This window comes from Perognathus longimembris, chromosome 9 (genome assembly GCF_023159225.1).
Source record: "Perognathus longimembris pacificus isolate PPM17 chromosome 9, ASM2315922v1, whole genome shotgun sequence".
NCBI lineage: Eukaryota > Metazoa > Chordata > Mammalia > Rodentia > Heteromyidae > Perognathus > Perognathus longimembris.
Window position 1 is genome coordinate 60,195,842 of NC_063169.1, and position 24,474 is coordinate 60,220,315.

A 24,474-nucleotide genomic window follows, 5' to 3' on the forward strand; every position below is an offset into this window, starting at 1 on the left:
ATCTTTGGATATATTTCTAAGAAATTTTTTATTGACTATCATTTTTTAATTTATTTGATGGGAATGAGTTTATATGCAGGGGCCTGAGCTTATTAAGTAAGTGTTAAACCACTTGAGTCATGCCTCCAAAACTTTTTGCTTTTGATTGCTTTTTTTTTTTTTCAGATAGAGTCTGGTATTTCATGCTTAGGACTACTATTCTCCTATAGTGGGAGATTATAGCTATGAACTGGCATATCTGACTTATTTGTTGAGGTGGTGACTTGCTAACCTTTTGCCTCAACCTACCTGTTTTCCATCTCTCAGGTAGCTGAGATTATAAGCATGAGGTACTGTGTCTGGCCCCATTTTTATGTCTTTTTTGGGAAAATGTCTATTCAATTCCTCAGGTCCATAGTCTAATTGGATTGGATTTTGCTATTGAGTTGTAGAAATCCTAATTGACTTGTATGTTTCTCCCTTGAGTCTTAACTCCATTTTGACAGGAGTGCTTTCTTTCTGGCTCACAGCTCCATTTTTAAATACCTAGACACCTTTTTTAATTTTTTTGAAAATCCAGTGTAAAGCTGTTGACTGAAAGCCATTAATTGAAATATTTAAATGGGAGCTACCTTAACCTGGCTGGACATCCTTAGTGTTATTTGAACAAACTTTGACATAAATAGAATCCCAGAGTGTCTGAAGGCTGAAGAAAATCAGGAAGAGTTGAGTAGTAGACATCAGGAAGGATTTGATTGACTAAGGATAAAGCCTAGAATAAGATACCAGGAAGACAGTCCAACCAGAGCATCTTGAGTGAGCGGGGTAGTTGGGGGACAGACACAGGAGCTCTGCCAAGGGAGCTGAAGCTGAAGACAATGACAGTGAGTTGAATAGAAAAGGAGGATAGGCAGACAGTCTATGAGTTCAGCCAAGTGGGTTTAAACAGTGTTTGAGGACACAGTGAAGAGAACTGTATAAGCATGTCCGTTTGAATGTGTGTTATTCTCAATATCCCACAAAATTCTTGGTAACACACACACATACACACACACACACACACACACACACACACACCCCGCCCCCCCCCCCCCATGCAAGTTAAATGAGACCTTATCTTTAAAAATAGGCAGGGCCTGGGACATTCATATGTATTATCCTACCTAGGTGGAAGGTAGAGTTAGCACTCCAGTGTTGGCTTGGGCAAAAGTACAAGACTCTTAAATTCTGCCCTTTTCTTTTGTCTTTCTTTCCCAGGGTTTTACCCCTGATGTCCCTGCAACTAGTTTTTTTACCCTGGGTATTAAATATATTTTTCTCAGAACTAGGGAAGGGAAGGGAAACATCAAAATGGAGAGACAGTGGGTAAAAGGTGAACCAATGCAACAGCAATACTTACAAAACGATATGCTGTAAACCAACTGTACAACTTGCGGGGGGAGGTGATTCGGGAGGGGGAAGGTGGGAGAAAAATAAGGAAGGAGGTAATAAGTTTGAAATGTACTCGCTGCCTTACGTATGAAACTGTAATCCCTCCATACATCACTTTGATAATAAATAAATTTATTGTCAAAGCCTCTTTGATGGCTTCGCATTCTAGCTGCCCAACTGTTTAACAGCAAACTCTAGCAGGGTCTGTGAGTCCCTTTGTGACCACTTTTGCTAAGCACATTGCTCTCCTGCTGTATTAAGCCATCATATCTGAGGAAAGATTGACGAAATACATTGCTCAACATAATTGACAATTATTGACAACATATTGCTCAGTATTATCTTACTTGGTAGGGTGTAAGTAATTTCAAACACTTTTTTAAACCATGAAATTTAAGCCCTTAAGCATTCAATAACCTTTCCATTAGCCAGCCTTGGTATTTCACTTGAATCCCAGTAAGTCTCTCTGTCTTTAAGAAGTTCATTATTTCTGTCTCAAAGGCTTTCTTAATTCCAATGCCTTCTTTGCTCAAGCAGTGGGAATTAACATTCACCCCCCTCATCTGTTTTCTTATCTCCTTTGCATTCCTTGATAACTAGCATTTACTTATATTTCTATCCTCAGTGTCAGCCATATGCCTGATAATAATCTGTTAAAAGGTGAGAAATGAAAATTCCACTGTAAATATTCATTAAGAAAAAATCTGTTAAAATCATCCTAGTGATAAAGGCTCAGCTCAAATATGACCTTTGATAGAAATTTCTAGAGCCTTGTTCCTCTGTTGACTGGGTAGAATATGTCTTTCCATTGAGATTCAACAGTACTTGGGTTACTTTTTCTCATACCTTTTGATGTAGATTGTTGTGAAATTTGCATTGTGTGTGTGTGTGCGCACATGCATTCTCCTCTACTTCAGCTTTAACTTTCTAATTTTGTATCTTTAGCATCAATTTAGGCCTTCTGTAGCAAAAAAAAAAAAATCAGTACTGAGTCAGGGATTCTGACTATACTTGACTGCTATACCATGGCTAGATTATAGTGAGAACACCAAACCCATATTATCATCGTATTTTAGATCTGCTGGAAATGAGACTTTGGTTGATTCCAGTAAAATAAATTCACAGGACAAACCCATAGGTTGTTTTCTATGAAACATAAGCATTGGATCAGAATGACATAATAAAGTGATCATTGTCTTTTTTCTCCTGGAATAATGTTAGTTAATTGATGTACAATGAAGGATAATTATTATTTACAGTAGCTAAGTAACAAAGACAAAACTTCTGGAGTGTTTTCAGGTATTGTTTACAATTTTTTCTGATACCTACCTTAATGATCTGGATGGGCATTAGATATGCTTAGTAAAAGATATATAACTAAATTAAAAATATAGAGTATACTTATAACCTAAGTATGGACATAGATATCTCCTTGCATGATTATTCCAAATGAACAGCATAGGGATTATGACTCAACAATGTGTTCATTATTGAGTATATGGTTTTTTTGTGAGTACTTTAAGTACATCTCTTAATGACCTATGAGTTTAGGCAAGCCAAGAAATAACAGCTGAGATTTCAATCTAGGAGGGCTGACACTGGAATTGGAAAATAATATATATATATATATAATATTATATTAGCGATATATGTAAAATCCATATTATATATGTTAGCAATAATAGTAAATTATTTTATTTTGTAAGATAAAATATGATCAAATTATTCAAAGTGCAATTATCTCAATACCTGCAATTTCATCATTTTCTAAAGAAACTTTTCTTGTTTACTCTCAAGGTTTTTTTAATATTTAAATACATCTGGCCAATACCAATTTAACTCCAAGCTGGTCCTAACATATTTTATCTTCCATGATTCCCAGGCAATATTGCTGCATTTAGTCACAAAAACAATTGAGTGGTTCTGCTATATATAGTTTTTAATAGTGTAGTACATTTCTTAGTAGTAGGAAAATTCTAAGTGTTAATTCTTTACTTAGAATAAAAAGATGCAATATTCATTCAATTCTGAAGTAGCCAACTGACAAACAGCTGCAAGTAAGTTGGAAAATAGGATTGTTCTGGACAGCCAGCCGAGGCTGTAGACTGCAGTATATAACCATTCTCACATAGATAGTAATAAAACTATTCTGAAATGTATGAACAGGGATATAAGAAATAATATGTCAGCATATGTCTCAAAGTTTTTTTTTCATTTCCAATCATGCAAAATGGATTTAACATCAACAAATACAGATGTTTTGCTCCTATTTTTTAGCCCATTGTTAGCTTGCTCTATTGCTGTGGTCATGGGTGAAGCAAAAGCATCATGGTACCAGAAGTGGGTGGTGGTAGCAGAGTTAGTCACCATACAGTGGCCAGGAAACACAGAAACAAAGGAACTGGTACATACCCCAGGAACTACTTCCTTCAACTACATCTTACCTGCTACCTCCTTATAATGCCATACTATTTGAATCTATCAGCCAGTAAATACATTAATTAGGTCAGAGCCTTCATGTCCAAAAAATTCTCTTAGTGATTGCATTTACCAGTGGTTGGGTTGAGCCTTCAGGCCATCTTAGGGATACTTCATATCCAAACCACAGTATCTTTTCAAGAGTTAAAAATGAGGGGGTGGAGAGGGAGGAAGGGAGGGAAGGAGAGAGAGAGAGAGAGAGAGAGAGAGAGAGAGAGAGAGAGAGAGAGAGAGAGAGAGAGAGAGAGAGAACAATAGCATTTATTGACATTTTCTGTAATAAGAGACTTCGGATTATACATTTCCTTTACTTTTTATATTTTCTTTGTCAACAATGTGTCGTGAACTCACAGAAGAGTCTGAAAATAAAATAAAATAATACAAGACACTGTAGCAATGCTTTACCTTGTTCAATATCTTTAAAGCCTTCCTTGAAACTTTATTGACCTCAAACAGAAGAACCTTTCAGGTTAAGAACAAAATTGGAAATAAAAGCGGCTCTTCAATGACTTTTCTCCCTGATTAACGTTTTGTGAGAATAAATGGTATTAAAAGAAAGTACCACTAAGCGATGTGTTGTTGCTCTCTGAATGTGGCTCTCTTTCCACCTTCTCCTTTGAAATAACTTGGGCTTGAGGCCTTTCCTCAAGGAAATGTTAACTGCCCTAAGCCCACTTGAAGATTGAGCTTACAACTCAGTTTCAGGAACAGTATTTTGGAGAAGAACACAATTATGAGTTCCTCTAAGTGGTGCATTTTAATTTGAACCCACTAGTTTTGTCTAAATAAAATAAATGGCTAGTGGTACCCATTTGAAAGGAAGCCAGGGTTCTCTGGCATGCAGCCTAGAACCAGACTGTGAGTAATGAGGTCAGAAGGACTTACTATGGTTCAGAAAAGTCTGTTGGAAAGCTGTTGGGGGTGGGAGTAGAGGAGGAAGCTGATAGGAAAGGGGACAAAGAAGGCACTCAGGGAACCCTGGAGAGGGGGAGGAGGACTGGGAATTCAAAATGGCTCTGAAAGGCAGGTGGTCTTTTGAATGTGTGTCTCAGTCAGATGTATTTTCTAATTCTCACAGTTTTGCCTGTCATTAAGTTTTGTAAGCATAACATTACATTTTCCTAAATGTAGGCTATTTGTCACCTTAAAAATTGCTTGTCTTGTTCATAGGAAAGAATGAAGAGCAGCTGCCCAACTGAGCCACCCAATTTTCTCTGCGTGGAAATGCAGTCTACTAAGTGAAAATTCTCAATTGAGTGTCACAATCCGCAGATACTGCTATCTTATGATTGATAGGCTAAGACATTCATTAGGAGAATGCATCTTCAAGGAACAGCTAAGACACAATTTTTTATGTCTAAAGTTTGATAGTCTTAACCAGACTTCAGGATGGTGAGCCAGGAGAGGGCAAGTTTAAAGACAGTCTAGCCTGCAAAATAAGACCCTGACTTAAATATAACTAAAACAAACAAGCAATCTAATAGTCTTATTTCATAACTTTTTGCAGTTTTGTTCAGGTGCATTTTCCTGTTCCTAGACACCATTCAGAAAAAATGATAGCATTTCCTTTTCAGTGTAGATTGGTAATTGTCCACATGTGAAATCTTGAAGCCTCCCAAGGCACAGTGTCCAGATAGCTATATGATTCTTTTGTGGAATTACACAGACATATCCTCTATAAATATGGATATGTAAAGTAGCATTTGGATATTTCCTGTAAATTGAGAGGGTTCAAGAAAGTCCATCTTTCTAGAAATATATCACCCAAGAGTGCCTGGAGATTTTTTGGCTCATTATTTTTAAAAATGAAAAATATTACTGGTAGCTCATGCCTATAAACCAAGCTATTCAGGAAGCTGAAATGAGCAAATCTCAGTTTGAAGTCAGCCTCACTGGAAAAGTCCTTGAGACTCCATCTCCAATCAGCTAGTTCAAAGGTAAGGCATGACTCGAGTGGTGGAATGCCAGATGCCAGACTCGAGCAAGCCAGCTTAGCAAGAGTGTGAGAATCTCTGTACTGGCACAAAAAATTGAAATCATACAATTTTCCCTTACTGCATTGATATCATAGATTTCAATTACTTCAGCTTGAAATTAATTTTATTTTATATATTCGAGCCCAGTAAACATTATCCGTGTTTTATGCTTGAGAACAGTTATTTAATTTTGGGGAAACAAATAAAAAGTTTTCCTTGTTCCTGGGTAACTTAGATTGCAAGACAGTGAGTTTTGCAAAGGCTCTGAATAGTAGAACTGATGAAGATGCTTTATTTAATAAATACATGAATGAATAACTCCAATGGTTCCTTGTGTACCATGAGAATATTAAAAAATATTTTGGCAGGAGTGAAGAACAAAACAAGATCAATAGCAGATGATGGATCACACTTAAGGCACTTTCCTTTGTGGGGAAGGAGTTATGAAGATTGTTAGTAAGGAGTAAAGAAAAAATCCCCAAAACCTGAGCCACAAGAATTAAGAAGGAGGAATGAGCTATTCTGAAGCAGGGCAGAAAGAGAGAACCATAAATTGTGACTGGAAATGGAATCTTATGAATGCCTTGTAAAGGAAAGTGGACATGATTCTAAGACAAGCATTAGAAAGATCCTGACAGCTTAATCTCCCAAGGCTTGTGTATTGGAAGCTTGATTGCCAGCCTGGGACAGTCTGGGGAAGCCATGGAGCCTGCAAAAAGTACGGGTGGTTAGAGCAAGTCAGGTCATTGGGGAGCAGTTTTCTCCACTGTATTCTCCCACTCTTTTCTCTTGAACTTTGGTCATCATTCCTAAATTAATTGGCCAACCAATTATGTTCTGAACCATCCCAAACTGTGAACCTCAAGTTGATTTAATTCAAGTATTTTTCAGCAATTTAAAGCTAGCATGACAATCATAGGATAAGACAATCAGATAGGATAGATGAAAAGAAAACACAGAATACTTCAGGGGCAAAAAGCAGGTCTTTTCCATAGAACAGTTATTAAGCTTGACCCAGAGCTAAATGAATCAAACAGACAATCTGTGATGCGAGATGGTATTTGAGGACTAAATCTATTTTTTCATCAAAATGTAATCTCCTCCTTTTCTTGGCCCTTTGAGATTTGAATAGTGAAGGCATTTGGTAAATCTAGTCTGAGCATCCTGTGAACACAGTTGACCCTGCCCTGGTGAATGTACATGGCCTAGCAGAAGAGGGAAAGAAATTCTGACATTTAGTTATGTCTGTTGAAGGTGTGCCTCAAAAATAAAGCAAAACTACTGCGAAAGGATCTGTGTTGATATCTCAAGTAACTTTAGAAGGGACACTATGTCTTCTAAGACCCAAGATATATGTTTTAAGATCTGGCTATTTTGGCAAAGAGCAAAAATGCCCGCATGGCTGGTTTTCACTCTTACAAGCTCATAGGGTTGCCTAGGGCTTTATTTTTTTTTCTGAATAATTACTTATTTGCCTAGGGCTTTAGATGTACAGTTCTTATAGATTTTTAATGGTTAGTCACATGGTCTCTCTTTTGATTTCTTGTGATGGCAACTTAGAAAGGGCCCCTTTTATAAATGGAGGGGAAATGCAAAATGTCTCCTTTAGAGGAGGCTGCTAAGTGGTACAAAGCAGCAGATTCAATTTTTTTAGAGCTTGTTCTTTTTTTTCCAGATGGATAATTATTAGAGGGTTATTACAAGTAGCTGAATGAAAAGGCAATTATGAGGAGACTATGGACAAATCTGCCTTCATTTGGATTTGAATGTTAGAGCACTGACAGTATTTGTTGTGTGTTCCTGGTAATGGAATTCAATCTTTTACCTTTTGTTAAAATGTTTTTCAATAATATATGATTATACAGATGCATAGGAATAAAACATGTATTACAGAGTCAGTCTCTGCAATCTTTTTCTTGTTAGAGCAAATTTAGTCTCTCTTACTTTATGTAGCTACAATAAGGATGTAGCTGTGGCCTTTGAATTGCTTAAGATATGCATATGAGGTCTTTTTTTTTTTTCTAAGTAAGAAAAGAAACCAAATACAAGAATAGCAACAAGATGTCTTTTGAGTAAGTGAAAACTTGTGGAAAATAATGGCAAACAAACAATGTTACTTTAAAAAAATTCTATATCCTCCTATTGGAATATTTTTAACTTAATTAACAATAAATATTTTCCAAATTACATACTGGAAATAAGTATTGTTTAGAATTACAATCCATTTTCAGTAAAATCAATCTTCCTAAGCTATTTTCTAAGAACAGTAAAATAAATCACCTCAAAGCCTCTAAGAGATAGGTAGAGTGACTTGTAGAAGTGAATTTTAATTTCATTTTATATATACGCTATCCAGAAAATCTGAGTATCAATTATTTCTAATTGTTTTTGTTACATAAATGTTATCAGCCTAACCCTGTCTTATATATACTTTTACAATTGCTACCGATAGTCATTTTCACCAGTACAGTGAAGAGAACTTTCAAATAGGCACCAAAGGAACTGGGTTCTCATTCTTTATTCAGCACTAGTGATTTTAGGAAAATCAATTCATCTACCAGAGTCCTAGGTCATGGCATTATTAAACTAAAACTCTTGAGACTGAGGGTTCACTGAAATAAAAGGTTATGTGGGATGTTATATGTGCCAGGCAGTGAAAAAGACCTGTTCCAATGACAGGTTTCCATAGTTACCAAGAGTGAGGCTAGGTAGCAGTTGAAAAGACATCTGCTGGACCTCGGGGGTGGACAAACAAAGAGAAGAGGGGGGAGCATTCCGCCAAGCATCCAATGTTTATCCTATAAAATTAGGAAGAGTGAAGGAAGGGACCAGAAAGGGGTAACATTGATTACGATATATTGTATTCATAAACCATTTTGATAAATGGCAACTCCTGTGTACAACTACTTAAAAATAATATAAATTACTTGTTAAAAAGCTAGCCAAGTTATACTTAGGATGTTGTGCTGTAGGTTGTACTTCAACTAGTCAAAATAACACCCACACTTTAAATATTTTATTCTCATCAAAGCCAGACTATACCTTGTTTTGCTCACCTCACAGTGGTTAGAGGTCAGTGTCATCTTTATTAGATACGTTAGCACAGACACAAAGCTGCCTGGCGGGCAAGAAGCACTTGCTACAAGGCACATTTGGTTTATGAAAAAATAAGAGTATTTTCCAAATGAAAATTTGGGGCAGGAAAGCATGTTTACAGGGATAAGAAGGGAGTTGGACAGTGATCTCTAAGGGAGTCCCTCTCTTGCAGCTGGCTGAAAGCCTGGTCTGTGCACAGTTGTGGCCGGTGATCATCTGTGATGGGCTATGTATGTCAAGGGTTCAATATAGATTCAAGGATGAGAAATAACCTTTGACCCAACGCCATCGGGTGATTCATTTCAATCATTTCTCCTCCCTCCCAACCTCCATCCCTTGTCATTAAGTTTAGGACATCTCAAATTTTTTTTTTCTGATAAGCATTATGAAAAGGAGTGTGGTATCACTAGGGCAGATAATCTAACATTATCATTCCAACCTCAACATGACGTAACCCAGTTTTTGTTTATGTTTCTCTCGTGTAAATCAATTCACAAATAATTTATGTTAGTAAGGCCACTGAAGACAAATGGCAAATTCTTGGTCTCCCTGAAGGAAGAATTCAGGGGACGGACCTGAAGAGTCTCAACAGAACAAAATTTATATGAATCAAACAAATTCAAAGGTGACAGCATACCCCAGAGTGGCTGGGGTGGGCGGCTCAACCAGGTCACCTGGTGACCCTGAACCCCTGGAAGCTAGGCTGTGTTCAGTGTGTTAATTTTCAGTACATAATTGTGGGGATTTCTGAGAAACGGGAAGGTTTCCCAAAGAGAAAAGATGGCGATTGGAGGGGTGGACTGTGCATAAAAGTACATCTGTAATAAGGTGTGGATGAAGGCTTTGGATGACCTTGAGACAGTCACTGTGGAAGCTGCTCCCGGGAGCTACCGGCCTCTGTATGGAGAACCTCAGGCTTGAGTCAACAGTTACATCGGGACACCGACGGGACACAATGGGAAAATGTACCTGGACACAGCGTACACCTCTTCTCTTGCTCATTATGGGGCATTGGTCTCTAGGGCTGGGATAGTCCAGGACTGTCCAGCCTCATGTACAACTCCGCAAATAGATGAGACATATAAGCTCTTCTGTTTTTGAAAATGAGAAACGTTACGTACGGATCACCTAAGCACTTTGTCCAACATTCAGCTAGCTGGTGGCCTGGCCGCATGGATTACATGATCTCGGCAAAAGCAAGCCCCACGTGCTTCACCAAAGTACAGCACTGGAAATTGGAATGTTTCTGGTCTGTGAGTCATCTGTAATTCACGTGTGATCCATATAGAGACTTCTCGGTCCTCAGTGCAGTTTCTTTCCACAACTTCCTAGTAGCTCAAAATTGATTTCAAATACTGCAGTTCTGGCAAGTCAACGTTTGCTCTTTGGGGGTGTTGTGAGTCTGTCCCTTTGCAGTGCTCAGGCCTGCCTCTGGCAATCAGAATAGGGCAAGCAGAAGAATAAGGACGATCATTCCTCAGGTGATGGGAAGGGGCTGCCAGGCCTGAAGGCTCTGGAGAGATACCATAAAAGCTCATAAGGCCACATCTCACCTCTTCCTGCTACAAGAGTAGGAGATAATGTTTTAAGTTAATCACAGTGTCAATGCAAAGATACTGATTTACTAGTGAAGATGAACAAGAGCACATCTCTAACATATTTCTCAAAAGAAAATAGCATCCTTCTCTGACATTTTTCGTTTCTCTTGAATGGGCTCAGCTATTTTTGTTCACGAATGTGCATATTAAGGAAAGGGTCTATTCATGAGGGTCTATGCATGATTTTTTGTGTGACCTCACATTTTGAAATGATTGCAGCAGCATGACAGAGAGGCTTTGGAGGTCAACTCCTGTGAACACCAGGACATGTAACCGTGAGAATATTAGCTTCAGTTGCTTTGCTTTTTCCTCAATGATGAATAACTTCTTAGACTCAAATGAGATATAAAATGGACAATTCATGTTTCTTAGTATACTACCCAGTGAGAACAAATCCAATAGTTCATGCTGTTCATTTCACTTCAGTCTACCTCCTTTAAAAAACACCATAGAATTTGAAAGAAGAGACTTCTATGTCACTGAGACAAATGTCTATTTGAGTAATAAGTTTTGTGTAATGCACTAATGGATTATTTCCTTATATAACTATCTTCACACCTGATACACTTAGAAAAGTTACCATGTTCCAGACCAATGCTTCCTCTTCTCCTTCTTCCCCATCTCTTCCTGTCTCCTCTTTTCTTCCTCTAACTCCCCTTTCCTCCTCCTCCTCCTTCACTCCTTCCCCTTTTCCTCCTCTTCCTCTGTTTCTTCTCCTCCTCTTTCTTCCTCCCCTTCCTCCTCCTCCTCTTCTTTCTTCTTCCTTCTTTCTTTTTGATGAGGATTCAACTGTTGGTTTTTCCCATCTCTATTAATATCTCTGCCATTCACCCATTGATGGCAATGGAAATAATGGATTATTCTTTCCTTGCTTCCAACATTCTTCACATCTAGCCCTTCTCCCAGTAACACTGAATATCATTCTAAACCTATCTCTGAGTCTCTAGTCCATGTGTTCTATATTCACGGAATCCTTAGCATCATAACCTGTGGTGCAGAATGATTCAGAGCCTCCATCTAATCTCTCTGGTTCATCTTCTTTCTCCTTTCAATCTTTTCTCACAGCAGCCTGAGCAACATTTTTTCTTAATGTTAATCAGATCCATTACTCTCTTTTGTAAAAGCCTTTTATAGATCCATGTTGTGCTTAGTAATAAATACCATCTTTGACTCTGCCTTTTATACCACTCTAGTTCATTATACATCATTCACAATACACTATAGACCATTCTTCCTATAAGGTTTCTGTAAGAATTAAATGGTAGAATAAGTGTAAATCATTTTGGTGCAAATCACTTAGAATGGCACCTAGCATGTCTCATTGCTATTATGTTGATGCTGTTATTTATTTTATACCTATTCTATTCAACTTTGAGAGCAAAAATGGTGTCTGTTTTGTTCAAAAGCCCATAGAAAGATATGGAAAATATTTGACTATTTCACAGCTTTAAACATATATGGAATTAAATGTATACTGATAAATATTGTGCCTACAGGAAATTACTTTTCATATTGATCTAAAGTTCAGTCTTTTAGTCAATGTAAATGCTGGTACTACCATAACCTCAAAGACATTCAAATATACTTTTTTGTATGGTTAAAAGTAGTCATGTGTATCTTTATCTATGTTTGCTATCATGTTATTGCTATCAACATTGAGATCATCAGTTCTCTTGAATTAAATTTAATGTATCTGACATATTTAAAATAATAAAACCTTAGTTATTTTTAAAGTTCATTTTTACCCTTCTATTTTCCTTTAAATTTCCAAAAATTGTCCCTTCTAAGGGAACTCAAAATACACAAAGGTCTATACTGACAAACTAAATAAATATGTGGTTTTTTTATTTACCGAGTTATATTTTACTTTAAAAATACTTCACACTTACATAGCATGTTACTTTAAAATGCCCTATCCACTTGCTGAAATGTCACAATTTTACCTTTAAATGAAGTCAAAACATCATTATTTAAATGATAAAAGGAATTTCAAGTTCTTGAATGAATTTTGTCACAATGTATGCAAAATTGACTCCTTTCAATTTTACCAATATGTCAGTAGAGAAATACATTTTGATTACATTTTGAAGGTGCTAACTGAAAGAACTCCATATTTAGATACAAGGAAGTGTCTGGAAAATTGGTATGCACAGTTGTTAACAGGATGTTGCTGAAGTAAATATAATGACCTAAGCAAGCAACAAAATACAAAACAACAACAACAAAACCCACATAGTGATAAAAAGTGTTGGGAAAAATACCTTAAAACTGGAAGCCTCTTACAGAGAACTTTGTAAAACAATGAACAGCCATAAATGATACTAATGTGTTTAATAGCACGGTTATTACTCCTCTGGGGGAAATCAAGTGTTTTAAGTTGTATAAACATTAAATGAAATCATGAGGTGGCAATTTTTCTTTAGGATCTAATCATTGGACTCAGGGAAATAAATTACAGCTCCAGAGGTTTTAAGAGAAAATCGTGTTCAAATAAACTAGGCTAGTTTAAATTGTGAAGTCATTGGCTATTGTCCAAGACAGAGCAAAAATCTATCAATAGATGAATAGATAGATAAATGCAATAATATTCAGCTATGAAAACAAATCAATTACTAGCTAGGCACCATTGCTCAGGCAGCTGCACAAGAGGCTGGAGAATCTCAGTCCAAAGCTAGCCTGGACAAAAAATCCATGAGATTCTGTCTCTAAAGCAACCAGAAAAGGCATAGCTCAAATGGGAGAACACCAGTCCTGAATGAGAAAGCTAAACAGAAGGTCCTGAATTCAAATCCCACCACTGCCCCCTCCAATAAAAGAAAAGAGAAGGAAATTAAATATTAAATTTTCATATGAACTCTAAAATTTTCACAACTTCTTACAACATTATACTAAGTATTAGAAGCCAGATCCAAAATTTCACATATTATGTGATGGTATTTTCATATAAGATATTCAGGATAAATACGTAGAAAGCATATTGAGAAACACAGGGAGGGAATATCAAGGAAGACGATTTTATTATCTAAGTATGTTAGTGATGATGAAAATGTTGGAATTAGGTAGTGGTTATACAGAATATTTTATGTTCTAAATGCTACTGAATTGCTTGGTTTCAAGGGTTGATCTACACAATGTAAATTTCACTTTAATTTAAACAATAATAATGAATTTCAGAAAAGGAGAGGGAAGAAGGGTGCTTGTTCCAGGCAAATTAGAATAATCTGCCTAAGCAGATTACAGGCCTCTAAATTTTGCTAATTTTCTAATGAGGTCAACCAGATATAATAATCTCTGTATTCATTATTCAATATTGTTGCATTGTGTTATCTTCTTGAATTCATTGTTTTGGTGGACTTTCACATTGGATTTGAGAATATTTACTTTAAAACACCACTAGATGCATTTGTAGGAGAGAATGCATCTTGAAATGGAGTATCTTTAATGGGTATACTTTAAACTGGTGAGTTTATTGTTAATTAAATATATAATCAGTCAGATCTTATATTCCTTCTTCAATCAGGTTTGCTAATGAAACATCTCTAGGAAATTGTCCTTATCTGCATAGAGTTAAGCTTTACTGACACCAAATATGTCATTGTATTGATCATTTAACTTTGATTTTTTTGTGTTTTTATTTTTACTTATGTTTTGTCCACCATAGGTAGGGCTTAAACTCTGGGTTTGGGTGCTGTCCATGAACTCTTTTGTTCAAGGCTAGCACTCTACCACTTAAGCAACATTGCCACTTTTGGAATTCTGATGGTTAATTGGCGATGAGGCTCAAGGATAACTTCCCTGCCTGGGCTGGCTCTAAATCATAATCCTCAAATCTCAGCCTCTTGAGTAGCTAGGATTACAGACATGAGCCAGCAGGGCCTGGCTCTGATCATTTAACTTTTACTTTTAATTAAAAGTTTAATTTTAATATGCATCTTAATTTATAGTTCATATTTTATTCCAAACATTACTGATTAGTGCCTTCTTCTGTGTATTTCATTGATGCTTTTTAAGGCTAAGCAAGCATCCAAACCTTTGTTTTTGAGACTGTGTATCCCAGACTGACATAAACAGCCTTCTAAGTCTTGTGAGTACAGGAATACGTCAATATACCCTGCTATAACTTCTTAAGTTGTATATTTAGTTCACTTATTTTAGCTTTCTTCTTGGTCTGATATAGGCACTTCTCGCAATAAATCTTCTAAGCACTCCTTTAAGCTGAGTCCCATAATTTTTAATATGTAGCCTTTCTATTTATATTTATTTAGTACTATTTCTGGTTTCGTGATAACTTTTCTGTAGCCTGACTATACTTAGAAATTTAATTTCTAAGTATTTTGAGATATATTAAGTGTTTTTAATTCTAATTTAAATTTCTTGATTCAGACATATGGGTCAGATGTGAATATTAAAACATGCTTATTAGTTACACTATTTTTCCTAAATTACCATGTGTGCCATAAAATGTTTTAGCATGTTCTCTTCTTTTGCTATGGTTCTATATGGAGGGAATGAGATGGATTGGAATGTTTATGTTGAAAATATGCAATTCTTTGCTCCCCCATGAATAATGTAAGCTAATAAAAAAATTCTAAATATATCAATTTTACCTACCTATCCTACTACTGTGTGCCAATATGTGCACTAATATATTTGGCCAAGCTGTGAGATAGAATCAGAAATAGTTTGAATATGCAAGATGAACTCATAGTCTATATATTTATTGACCACACGCTAGTTAAGGATATTTGCCTTCTTCAAATAATAGGATCGAGTAATTAAACAATAGAATAGATGGCTTGCATTGGATCTGTTAAGGGAATTCATTAATGACATTACAAAACCATTGGATTCACTTTCAGAAAGCCACAAATTGCTGTGCTTTGACCTTTTGTTCAAGTCAGAAAGTTAAATCTTTAAAAAAAAAAAAACACCATAAAAAACCCCCCACATGAGACCTGACAACCCATTGTCATCTCAGAATATAAGAAAGTAGCATCAGAAAATTACCCCTGCTGTTGAATCTTGCTGGCTTTTTTGACAATATAGACAAAATAAGTTCTTCACTTTTCCTTCCTCCCTGTGATCTTTCCTCCATTCTTTTCTGCTACAAATTACACAATACATAACATTACTTTCTCTACAGTGCTAAAGAAATAGTTCTCTTTTCCTAAGAACACTCAGTTGAGGTTTAGCTTAGCCATCATAATCACTGCAACCCAAGAGACTGTCTAGCCACACCCAGTACCCCAGAACAACCCACCCTAGCTATCTGGGAGGCTCAGAAAAGGAGGATCACAGTTCAAGGACAGTTCAGGCAGAAGTGTCTTTGATATTTCCTCTAACTGATGAACTGAACAGAGTGATATGCATTTCTTATCCCAGTTACCATGGGAATTCTAACACAGGCAGGCAGATTAGGTAAGGCCCTGAGTTCAAAAATCAATACCGCGGGCTGGGGATATGGCCTAGTGGCAAGAGTGCCTGCCTCGGATACACGAGGCCCTAGGTTCGATTCCCCAGCACCACATATACAGAAAACCGCCAGAAGCGGTGCTGTGGCTCAAGTGGCAGAGTGCTAGCCTTGAGCGGGAAGAAGCCAGGGACAGTGCTCAGGCCCTGAGTCCAAGGCCCAGGACTGGCAAAAAAAAAAAAAAAAAAAATCAATACCGCAAAAATAAAAATAAAAGAGGAAGGAAAGGAGGGAGGGAAGGAAAGGAGGGAGGGAAGGAAAGGAGGGAGGGAAGGGAAGAATAACATTTTCACAGTTACACATGAATCATTTATTCTTTTTTTCTCTCAGACCATTCAGGGCATTTCCTGGACTCCCACTCTTAAATATTCTCCTCTGTATCACATGACTCTTAAAAATTCTTTACCTATGTTGATATTTAAAACTTGACTATAATTGTCATGTTAGTATTTCTTTGCCTGTAATTCTATACAAACTTATATGTCACATAGATTTTTATTGGATGCCAACCATTGTGGATTTTACTTTGGGGTAGGTATTCCATATTTTGTGTTTCTGAAAATGGAATAGTGTGAAAGCTATTGTCCAATACAATGTTAGAGGAGAAGAGAAAGAGAAAGCAACAGAGTCAGTTACTGTGATTAAAATATCTGCACATCTTAATATCATTTGGTTCAATTAATACAGACTATAAATGTAAATGACAGGAAAGTAAAATAGGCTCAGTGGGGTGGGGGTGGGGTAATCAGTGAGAGGCCAGAAGGCTAACAGAAAGGGTGAAAGTGGATATGATCAAAGTGGATATGATCAAAGTGCTTTCTATGCATTCATTAAGATAGGACAATTAAACCTGTTGGAATTGTTTTAAGAAGTGGGCAGCAGGAGGGAGAGTGATAAGGATGCATTGTATGGGAGTATGAAAATGTCACAATGAACCCTCTTGTACAACTAATGCATGCTAATACAAACCATGAAATAATAAAATTAATAATATGAATCCTCACAATCTCTGGTGCAGTGGCTCAAACCTATATAACTCTAACTATATGCTAGATAGAATTGGATCAAAGGATCAAAACCATCTCAGGAAATAAAGAAATGTTGGAGACTCTGTCTCAACCAATGGCTAGGTATGGTGGCATCCTTCTGCCATTGTAGTCACGTGGTAAAAAGCAAGTAGAAGGATAACAAACCAGGCCAGCAGGAGAACAGACTTTACCCCAAAAATAACCAAGAAAGAAAGAGGGGGTGGAGTTTGAAAGCAGGCCTCATTGATCAAGTGCCTGCCCAGCTAACATGAGGATCTGGTGACTTCAGTCCCGGTTCTTTAAAAGAAAAAGTAATGGTATTGTATACTTATTTCTGGTATCCATTTGCTAACTAAATTATTTCATCTGATATGCTGCGAAAGTAATATTATTGGTGGAAGTAGAAGTAGGATTTTCTTGTTATGAATATTAGAATTTCTGAGAGAAGAGAAAAACAATTATTCAAGTGCATGTGAAATCTTACAGGGATGAGAACAATGAACAGCCTTTTGAAGCACTGCGATCCAGAAATGTTGAGGAGACTCTTGTGTCCATTGGTGAGAACTGCTTCTGACACGTAGTTTTCTATTCGGCAGTCACCCTGCTCCTCCACAAGCTGCAGCTTTGTTTCCAGACTCCAGCTAAGAGATGGAACACTCATAATTGGGGAACAGATGGAGCAGCAGAAGCTGCCAGAGGCTTCGCATGTGCCCCATGGCATGCAGCTCTGTCTGAGGCCAGGTTACCACCCCAGCTCAGCAGAAGCCATTCCTGCCCCTTGAGGGGTGAGCAGGTGACTCCAAGTCATCTCAGGCCACAGACAGGCCACACCACCACCATCTAGGAAAGATCCGGGGCCATGAATCGTGTAAGCTGCTGGCTCTCTGTTTTTAAATTGTATTTCACAGATAATTCACTGCAATAATATCCTCACCGAAAATCCCAGTAGAACTCAACCACAAAAGGATCTCCACTTTGTGGAGGTGTACTTCACGAATGATAGAGAGAGGAAACTATTTAAAGTATAAAAATGAAGGGTTGCTTTGCTGACATTTTTTTAGCATCTATTTTATGACCATTCCTTGCTTCTTACCTCTGGTAGATTCCTAAGCTCATGGAAAATTTCAGCAACTCACTCTTTAAAAGATATTCACTGAGTAATCCTACTTGAAAAATTTCTCGATCACACCCTGCTTTTCCATGATATTTTTTATGATCCTTTGAATTTAGCACTATCACTTCTGGAAGGGAGGCCATCTTTTGTGAGGGCCAAGGCGTCGATCAATGGTTGAGAGGAATCCAGGCTCCAGACAGACCTGTTCTCCTATGTTGTGTCTGCTCTTGGTTGGCTCAAGGACAGAAGGTCAGCGTTTTCTGTGACTATCATTGACACATAATTTTATTTGTTTCTATAAAACTAAGCATGACTCAGAAATGAAAAATAAAGAAATGTAGAAATATATTATTAAGCACATATGCCATTCCCTTTTGTAAAGTTTTGAGATTGTGGATTTTTGTACATATTACCAACAAAAGAAATTTCATAGAACATTAAACTCACCTAGAAAGACAATTGGAGTCTAATCTTTATACCAAAAGTAGTTCTTATGTGGGTGTAGTGGTAAACACCTGAAATCTCAGCACATGGACGGTAGTGGCACTTGCATCATGAGTTCAAGGCCATGTTGGCTACAGAGCATATTTGAAATCATCTAGGGATAGATAGATAGATAGATAGATAGATAGATAGATAGATAGATAGATAGATGAATAAAATAATAAAAATTAAAAAATAATATTCTTTACGCTATAGTTCATTTTGATTTTGAATAGTAAACTAGGTAGAACTTTGCGAAAGTCCAACTAATTTTACTTCCACCTTCCTTCTGAACAGGATGCAAGCTTCAGTGCGAATCTTCAGATTGCTGAGGTCATAGTGAAGATGTAAATAGAAGTATATTTTAATGTAAATTAAACTAGCTGGGTCTCTCTCGGGATCGAGCAAACAGAACGATGAATGCGCTGGTCTTTCTCATCCACTTTCGGGACTTGGCACTAGGTGATGCTGAGTGGAAGGTGTGCCGGGAGTAAGGTGCACTGCACGCGCAGGACAGCGGCTGGGTCCTGATGAGGAATGGGCTGGGGGCTTCGTGGAGACGTCCCCCATTTCTCATGCTAGCAGTTTCTAGGTACTCACTCTCATTACATGTCACCTTCTCTGTGCTTTACCTTCCCTGCACTGTCTCCACAGTCCTTAATTGTGTCACTCTTAACCGCCCTCCTCTTCACCTGAATAATGTTAATCAATCCTCTGGACCTCAGGTCTCCATCACTTTCTACAGGAAGCTATAGACCCCAGCACATACACACACACACACATACACACACACACACACACACACACACACACACACACACACACAGAGCTTCAATTAAACTCCCAAACCTTCTCCACTGTGTTCCTAAATGTTTCTTCCTCAGGCTCATAGAATTCATCATCCTTCTTTTAGCGTCTATTTTCCCACAAGTCTGTGACATGCACTGCAAGCTAGGCAATAGCATATCTTACTCTCAGTTAATTTATAGCACAGCATCTTGGTGACTGCTTAGTAAATATGGAAGGAAGAGAGGGAGAGAGGGAGGGAAAAGGAAGAAGAATGAAAGGAAGAAAGGGAAGCAAGGAGGAAGGGGGAAATCTGTGTATATCATAGCATCTCTTCTAGTGAATTTAGGGGCATATTAATGATCACTCTCCGTGCAGGCTGAACTATGCCTCAAAATTCTTCTAATTTTTGATAATGGTAAATCAGCTCTACTTCCTATAACTCTTGACCTGTTGTATATAGAGCTCAACTCTAGTTCAACAGGAAGAATCTACACGGAAGCTGAACCAATTCACTCAGCTAAGCAGAAAATATGTATGTCTCTATTGAGCTCAGGTAACAAGAGGTGAGCTATGGTGAGTGAAATGCACTTGGCCCAATTCCCTGCTCTGTGAAAAGCCAATAAGACACTTTCTCTGGAAGACACTGTGTGATTATGTTTTACTAACTGCAGGGTTTCTCTCTGTAGGAGAGGAATAAATCTACTCCCTGACCAAGACAGACTTAATTTTCCTCTCATTGCCCCTGAACTTGGGAGCCCTCTCATTGAAACATGGTCGAGAATGATGGAAAAACCTCTGCCTCCCATTTTCTGTGGGAAGCCAATATCCTAATCACTTTGACCAATATCCTCACTAATATCCCTTAGTACTTTTGGCTAGTTCCCCTTAACAGGTAAAAGCCCTCCCAATTTTTTTCTTCAGAAGTCTAGAATTTAGTGTTACTCACATAATTGCCACTGTCTTGAATAAAGCCTTCTTTGCTTAGCCCTGGCTCCATTCTTCATTGACACCCTCTGAATTCTGGCTCAATGTATACTTGAATTAAGTTGGTGCTCTATCACTTATGGTAGATGTTCTAGAAAATTTTTAACCCATTCAACAAGATGTCAGTGAGATGACATTTACTAAGAAGGATCATACATTTTCTATTTAGGAGTGAGTACAATTAGTACTGTTAGTACTATGGTTTTAGAAAAACACTGGTGAAGAAATCTGTCTACTACTTGTGGAAGCTATCATTCAGAGCTTAAGCAATTTCTACCCTACTTAATTCTACTCTACCAAGGTCTCGATTGCAGTACTGAAGTCATGCAGTGCTCTTATTGTGCAGGCTCTGAAGGCCTAGGGTTTATTTCTTCTGTTCTGGACAGTAATTGATGAGCTCTGTGATTTAATGCTAAAGAGGATTAAATTTAATGCTAAGGATTTCCTGGATCTAGTCAGATTTCAACTAGTTGTCAAACATTCTCTATCCTAATACAAGTGACTAGCACAGGATGTGTTGGCTAATGAAAGCTTAATGGATGTCAGTTATTATAATTGTTATTACCATGGTCTTCACCATCAAGTTTTCTACTGTAAAACCAGAAAAAATGATTTTTTTAAACAATTTGCTACTTTTTATTTTCTTTACCCCCTTCCTTTCCCTTTCCCTTCCTTCCTTCCTTCCTTCCTTCTTCCTTCCTTCCTTCCTTCCTTCCTTCCTTCCTTCCTTCCTTCCTTCCTTCCTTCCTTTTTCTTCCTTTCTTTCCTTTTACCAAAAAGTGAGTCATGGATTGCTATAGGTTGTGATAGTAGACTTTAATCTTTCATATGTACCTCTGAAACCTCTTTGTGAGACCTTTTGTCTTTTTCTCTCTCCACCCCTATCCCTACTATTTTTAGTGATGGATGGGCTGACAGAGATGAAGTCATTGAAGGCTATGAGGTGGAAGCCAACGGAGGAATCACCATAAAGTTGCAGTCTCCAGAGGTCAGATCATTTGATGATTATTTCCTGAAACTGAGGCTGGACACAAACACAAGGAATCCCTGGTTTCCTGAGTTCTGGCAACATCGTTTCCAGTGCCGCCTACCGGGACATCTTCTGGAAAATCCCAACTTCAAAAAAGTTTGCACAGGTAACTCTCATGTTCACCAAATAGTACTTCATGGTCTACCATCATGGTCTGCATCAGCCCTATTATAGATGGTTAGATGGGACTAAAAGGCACCAGAGCTAGAGATTCAAAGAGAACATTTCTTCCTTAGTTTACAAATTCACTAGAAAGAGGAAGAAACATATTACTTCATGAATTTATGGTCCTATATTCTGGGAAGACTGCTTTTTTGTCTATGGTAGAGATAACATAAATAAATAAATGCTAAGAGATAACATAAACAAATAAAAAGAAAACTGAATAATCAGATATTTAGTCTTCAAATGGGGGAGGGGGATATTTGATTTCTTGCTTACTTAAGAGATAATAGCCACCGAAATAAATGAGAAACTTTGATTTTGTCTTCTCTTCAACCCTCCCCAACTGCTTCAATAGAAAATTCAGAAGGATATGAGGTAATATCATCTTAGGCCATACAACCTGCATGATGTGTGGGGTCACAGGTACCAAGAAATTGGACTGTCTTCTATCTACCAAACATGCACAGATATCCTTTATGTAAGGATTTCTTGGAAAGTACTTTGTAAACTAAGCTATTCTAACAAAAGATAGAACTCTACATCTACACACACTAATATTTTGGGTTTTCAATATTCACAGCATATGTAATTGTTAAGGTTATAGCTTGGGCTTGATTAACATCCACAGCAGGAAATAACAGCTTGTATGTTTGTGAATTGTTCTTATATTGTGCTTGAATCTCAGAGCAAGTTTTAAAAGTGGTCACTTGAGCCACAGCGCCATTTTGTAAACACGTTTGTGTTTGCATTTCATTCCAGTATCAAGTTCCGAAAGCACTTTCCTGTGTCCTGAATTCAAAGGAAGGCAGAAAGCTATTTAAAATTTCCATTTGGACCTAATTGACAAAGTATATTAATTCTTTTCTGCTAGAATTTTGTCTTTAGTAGTTTTATCGGTAGTGTATATGCTTTCATCTTTTTGTTTCTGTGAACTTAGTGTCCATGCTATTGGCAAATAACATAGACTTTCATTTTATACTATCATCAGGGTGAAATTCTCACAAATGAAATAAATTCCATGGTCTTACAATGGAAATGCAGAACCATTTATGAAATATAAAGAGAGGAAGTAAAATTATCCTTTCTAGACTGTAGAAAATTACTTGTGTATCACAACGTTCTAGTGTACTTCTAGTATTCTGAAAAGTTTTTTTTTTCTTTTGTCAGTCATGGGGCTGGGCTTGCACTCTGGGCCTCAACATTGTCCTTGAGCTTTTCAGCTCAAGGCTAGCATTCTATCACTTGAGCCACAGTGCCATTTCCTTCTGAAAATTTTGATATTGGTGTTAGTCTCTACACAAGCTTTTGTTTTATTTTATTTATTTTTTAAATTTTTTCTTGTCAAACTGATATACCGAGCAGTTACAGTTTCATACATTAGGCATTGAATAAATTTCTTGTACTGTTTGTTACCTCCTCCCTCATTCTCCCCTCCCCCTTCCCTCTTTCCTTTTCCCCCCATGAGTTGTTCTGTAGATTTACACTAAACAGTTTTGCAAGTATTTCTTTTGTAATCGTTTGCCTTTTTTACCCTGTGTCTCTCGATTTTGGTATTCCCTTTCAGTTTCCTAGTTCTAATACCAGTATACACGGTTTCCAATGTACTCAGATAAGATACAGAGATAGTGCAGGCACAACCACAGGAAGGGGATACAAGAGGATCACCAATAATAGAAGCTATGGTTTCACATCGCATGTTGAAAGTAATTACAACAGTGATATAACAGTCTACACAAGCTTTTACTGAACTTGATTTCAGATATCAATATTTAACTGGAGTTTGCAGGCACTAGATCCCTTGTTTGAATATTAAGGGTCCTGAGCCAACCCTGAATAATTTGGAAATCACTGAGCTTAATTAAAAAATATTTCATGTAAAGTCCACATGACTGTTTAATTAGTTGGGTATATTGGGGGATTTGGAGATGGGCTGGAAAAAAGCTCTGACTAAAAGCAAAGCACAGCTTCTAAAAATTTAAGCGTTGTCAAGATTATGGAAAAAGCATAATCCCTCTCTCTTAGTAAGTGACTTAACTACTTAAGGGATGTGTATCATGTTCACAAAAACATTCTGCTTTATGATTCTTGATAAGAAGTGTTAGAAAGATATCCTGGAAGCTGATGAGTGTAGGAGTTTTTGTTGCCAGTCCTGGGTCTTGGACTGAGGGCCTGAGCACTGTCCCTGGCTTCTTTTTGCTCAAGGCTGGCACTCTACCTCTTGAGCCACAGCGCCTCTTCGGCTTTTTTCTACATATGTGGTGCTGAGGAATCAAACCCAGGGCTTCATGCATAGGAGGCAAGCACTTTACCACTAGGCCATATTCCCAGCCTGAGTGTAGGATTTAGAAATACAGCCAGTAGCTACAGCGTCAGTTTAAATATCCATATGTCACATGACCTGAATGATCTCACTTATTTTCTGAGTCTCAGTTTCTACAACTGAGCATGCTAAAAAAAAACCAAAAAAACAAAGATAATCTGCCCAAAATGGATCTTTGGGAGAACTGAATGAAATAATACAGGTGACTTACTTCTCAAGGAAATAATGTAATATCTAAATACAATCGTTCCTAGGTATCCACAGAGAAATCATTGCAGTATGTTCACCCCGCTATAAGCGTCAAGATATGAGGATGCTCATAGTAATATTTGTATATAACATAAGCACTTACTTCTAAATACTTAAGCCTCTAGGTTATATATAATACCTCATACAATGTAAAGTCTATGTAAGTAGCAGAATTTTGTATTGCTTGAAAAATAATGACAAGTAAAAAGTCTGTATGTGTTCAGTGCATATATGTTTTTCAAATAATTCCAACCCACAATTGATTGAATACCCAGATTCAGAGC

General features: G+C 37.3%; 1 protein-coding gene across 2 annotated transcripts in view; it reads left to right on the forward strand.

The window, feature by feature from the left end:
• The window catches only part of Grm1 (glutamate metabotropic receptor 1), a 292,553-nt gene that overhangs the window by 169,961 nt on the left and 98,118 nt on the right, over nucleotides 1–24,474 (forward strand). For both annotated transcript variants that reach the window (XM_048354248.1, XM_048354249.1), the window contains exon 3: nucleotides 21,327–21,562. In XM_048354248.1, the coding sequence (XP_048210205.1) occupies nucleotides 21,327–21,562 (236 nt within the window). The remainder of the gene's footprint in view (nucleotides 1–21,326; nucleotides 21,563–24,474) is intronic.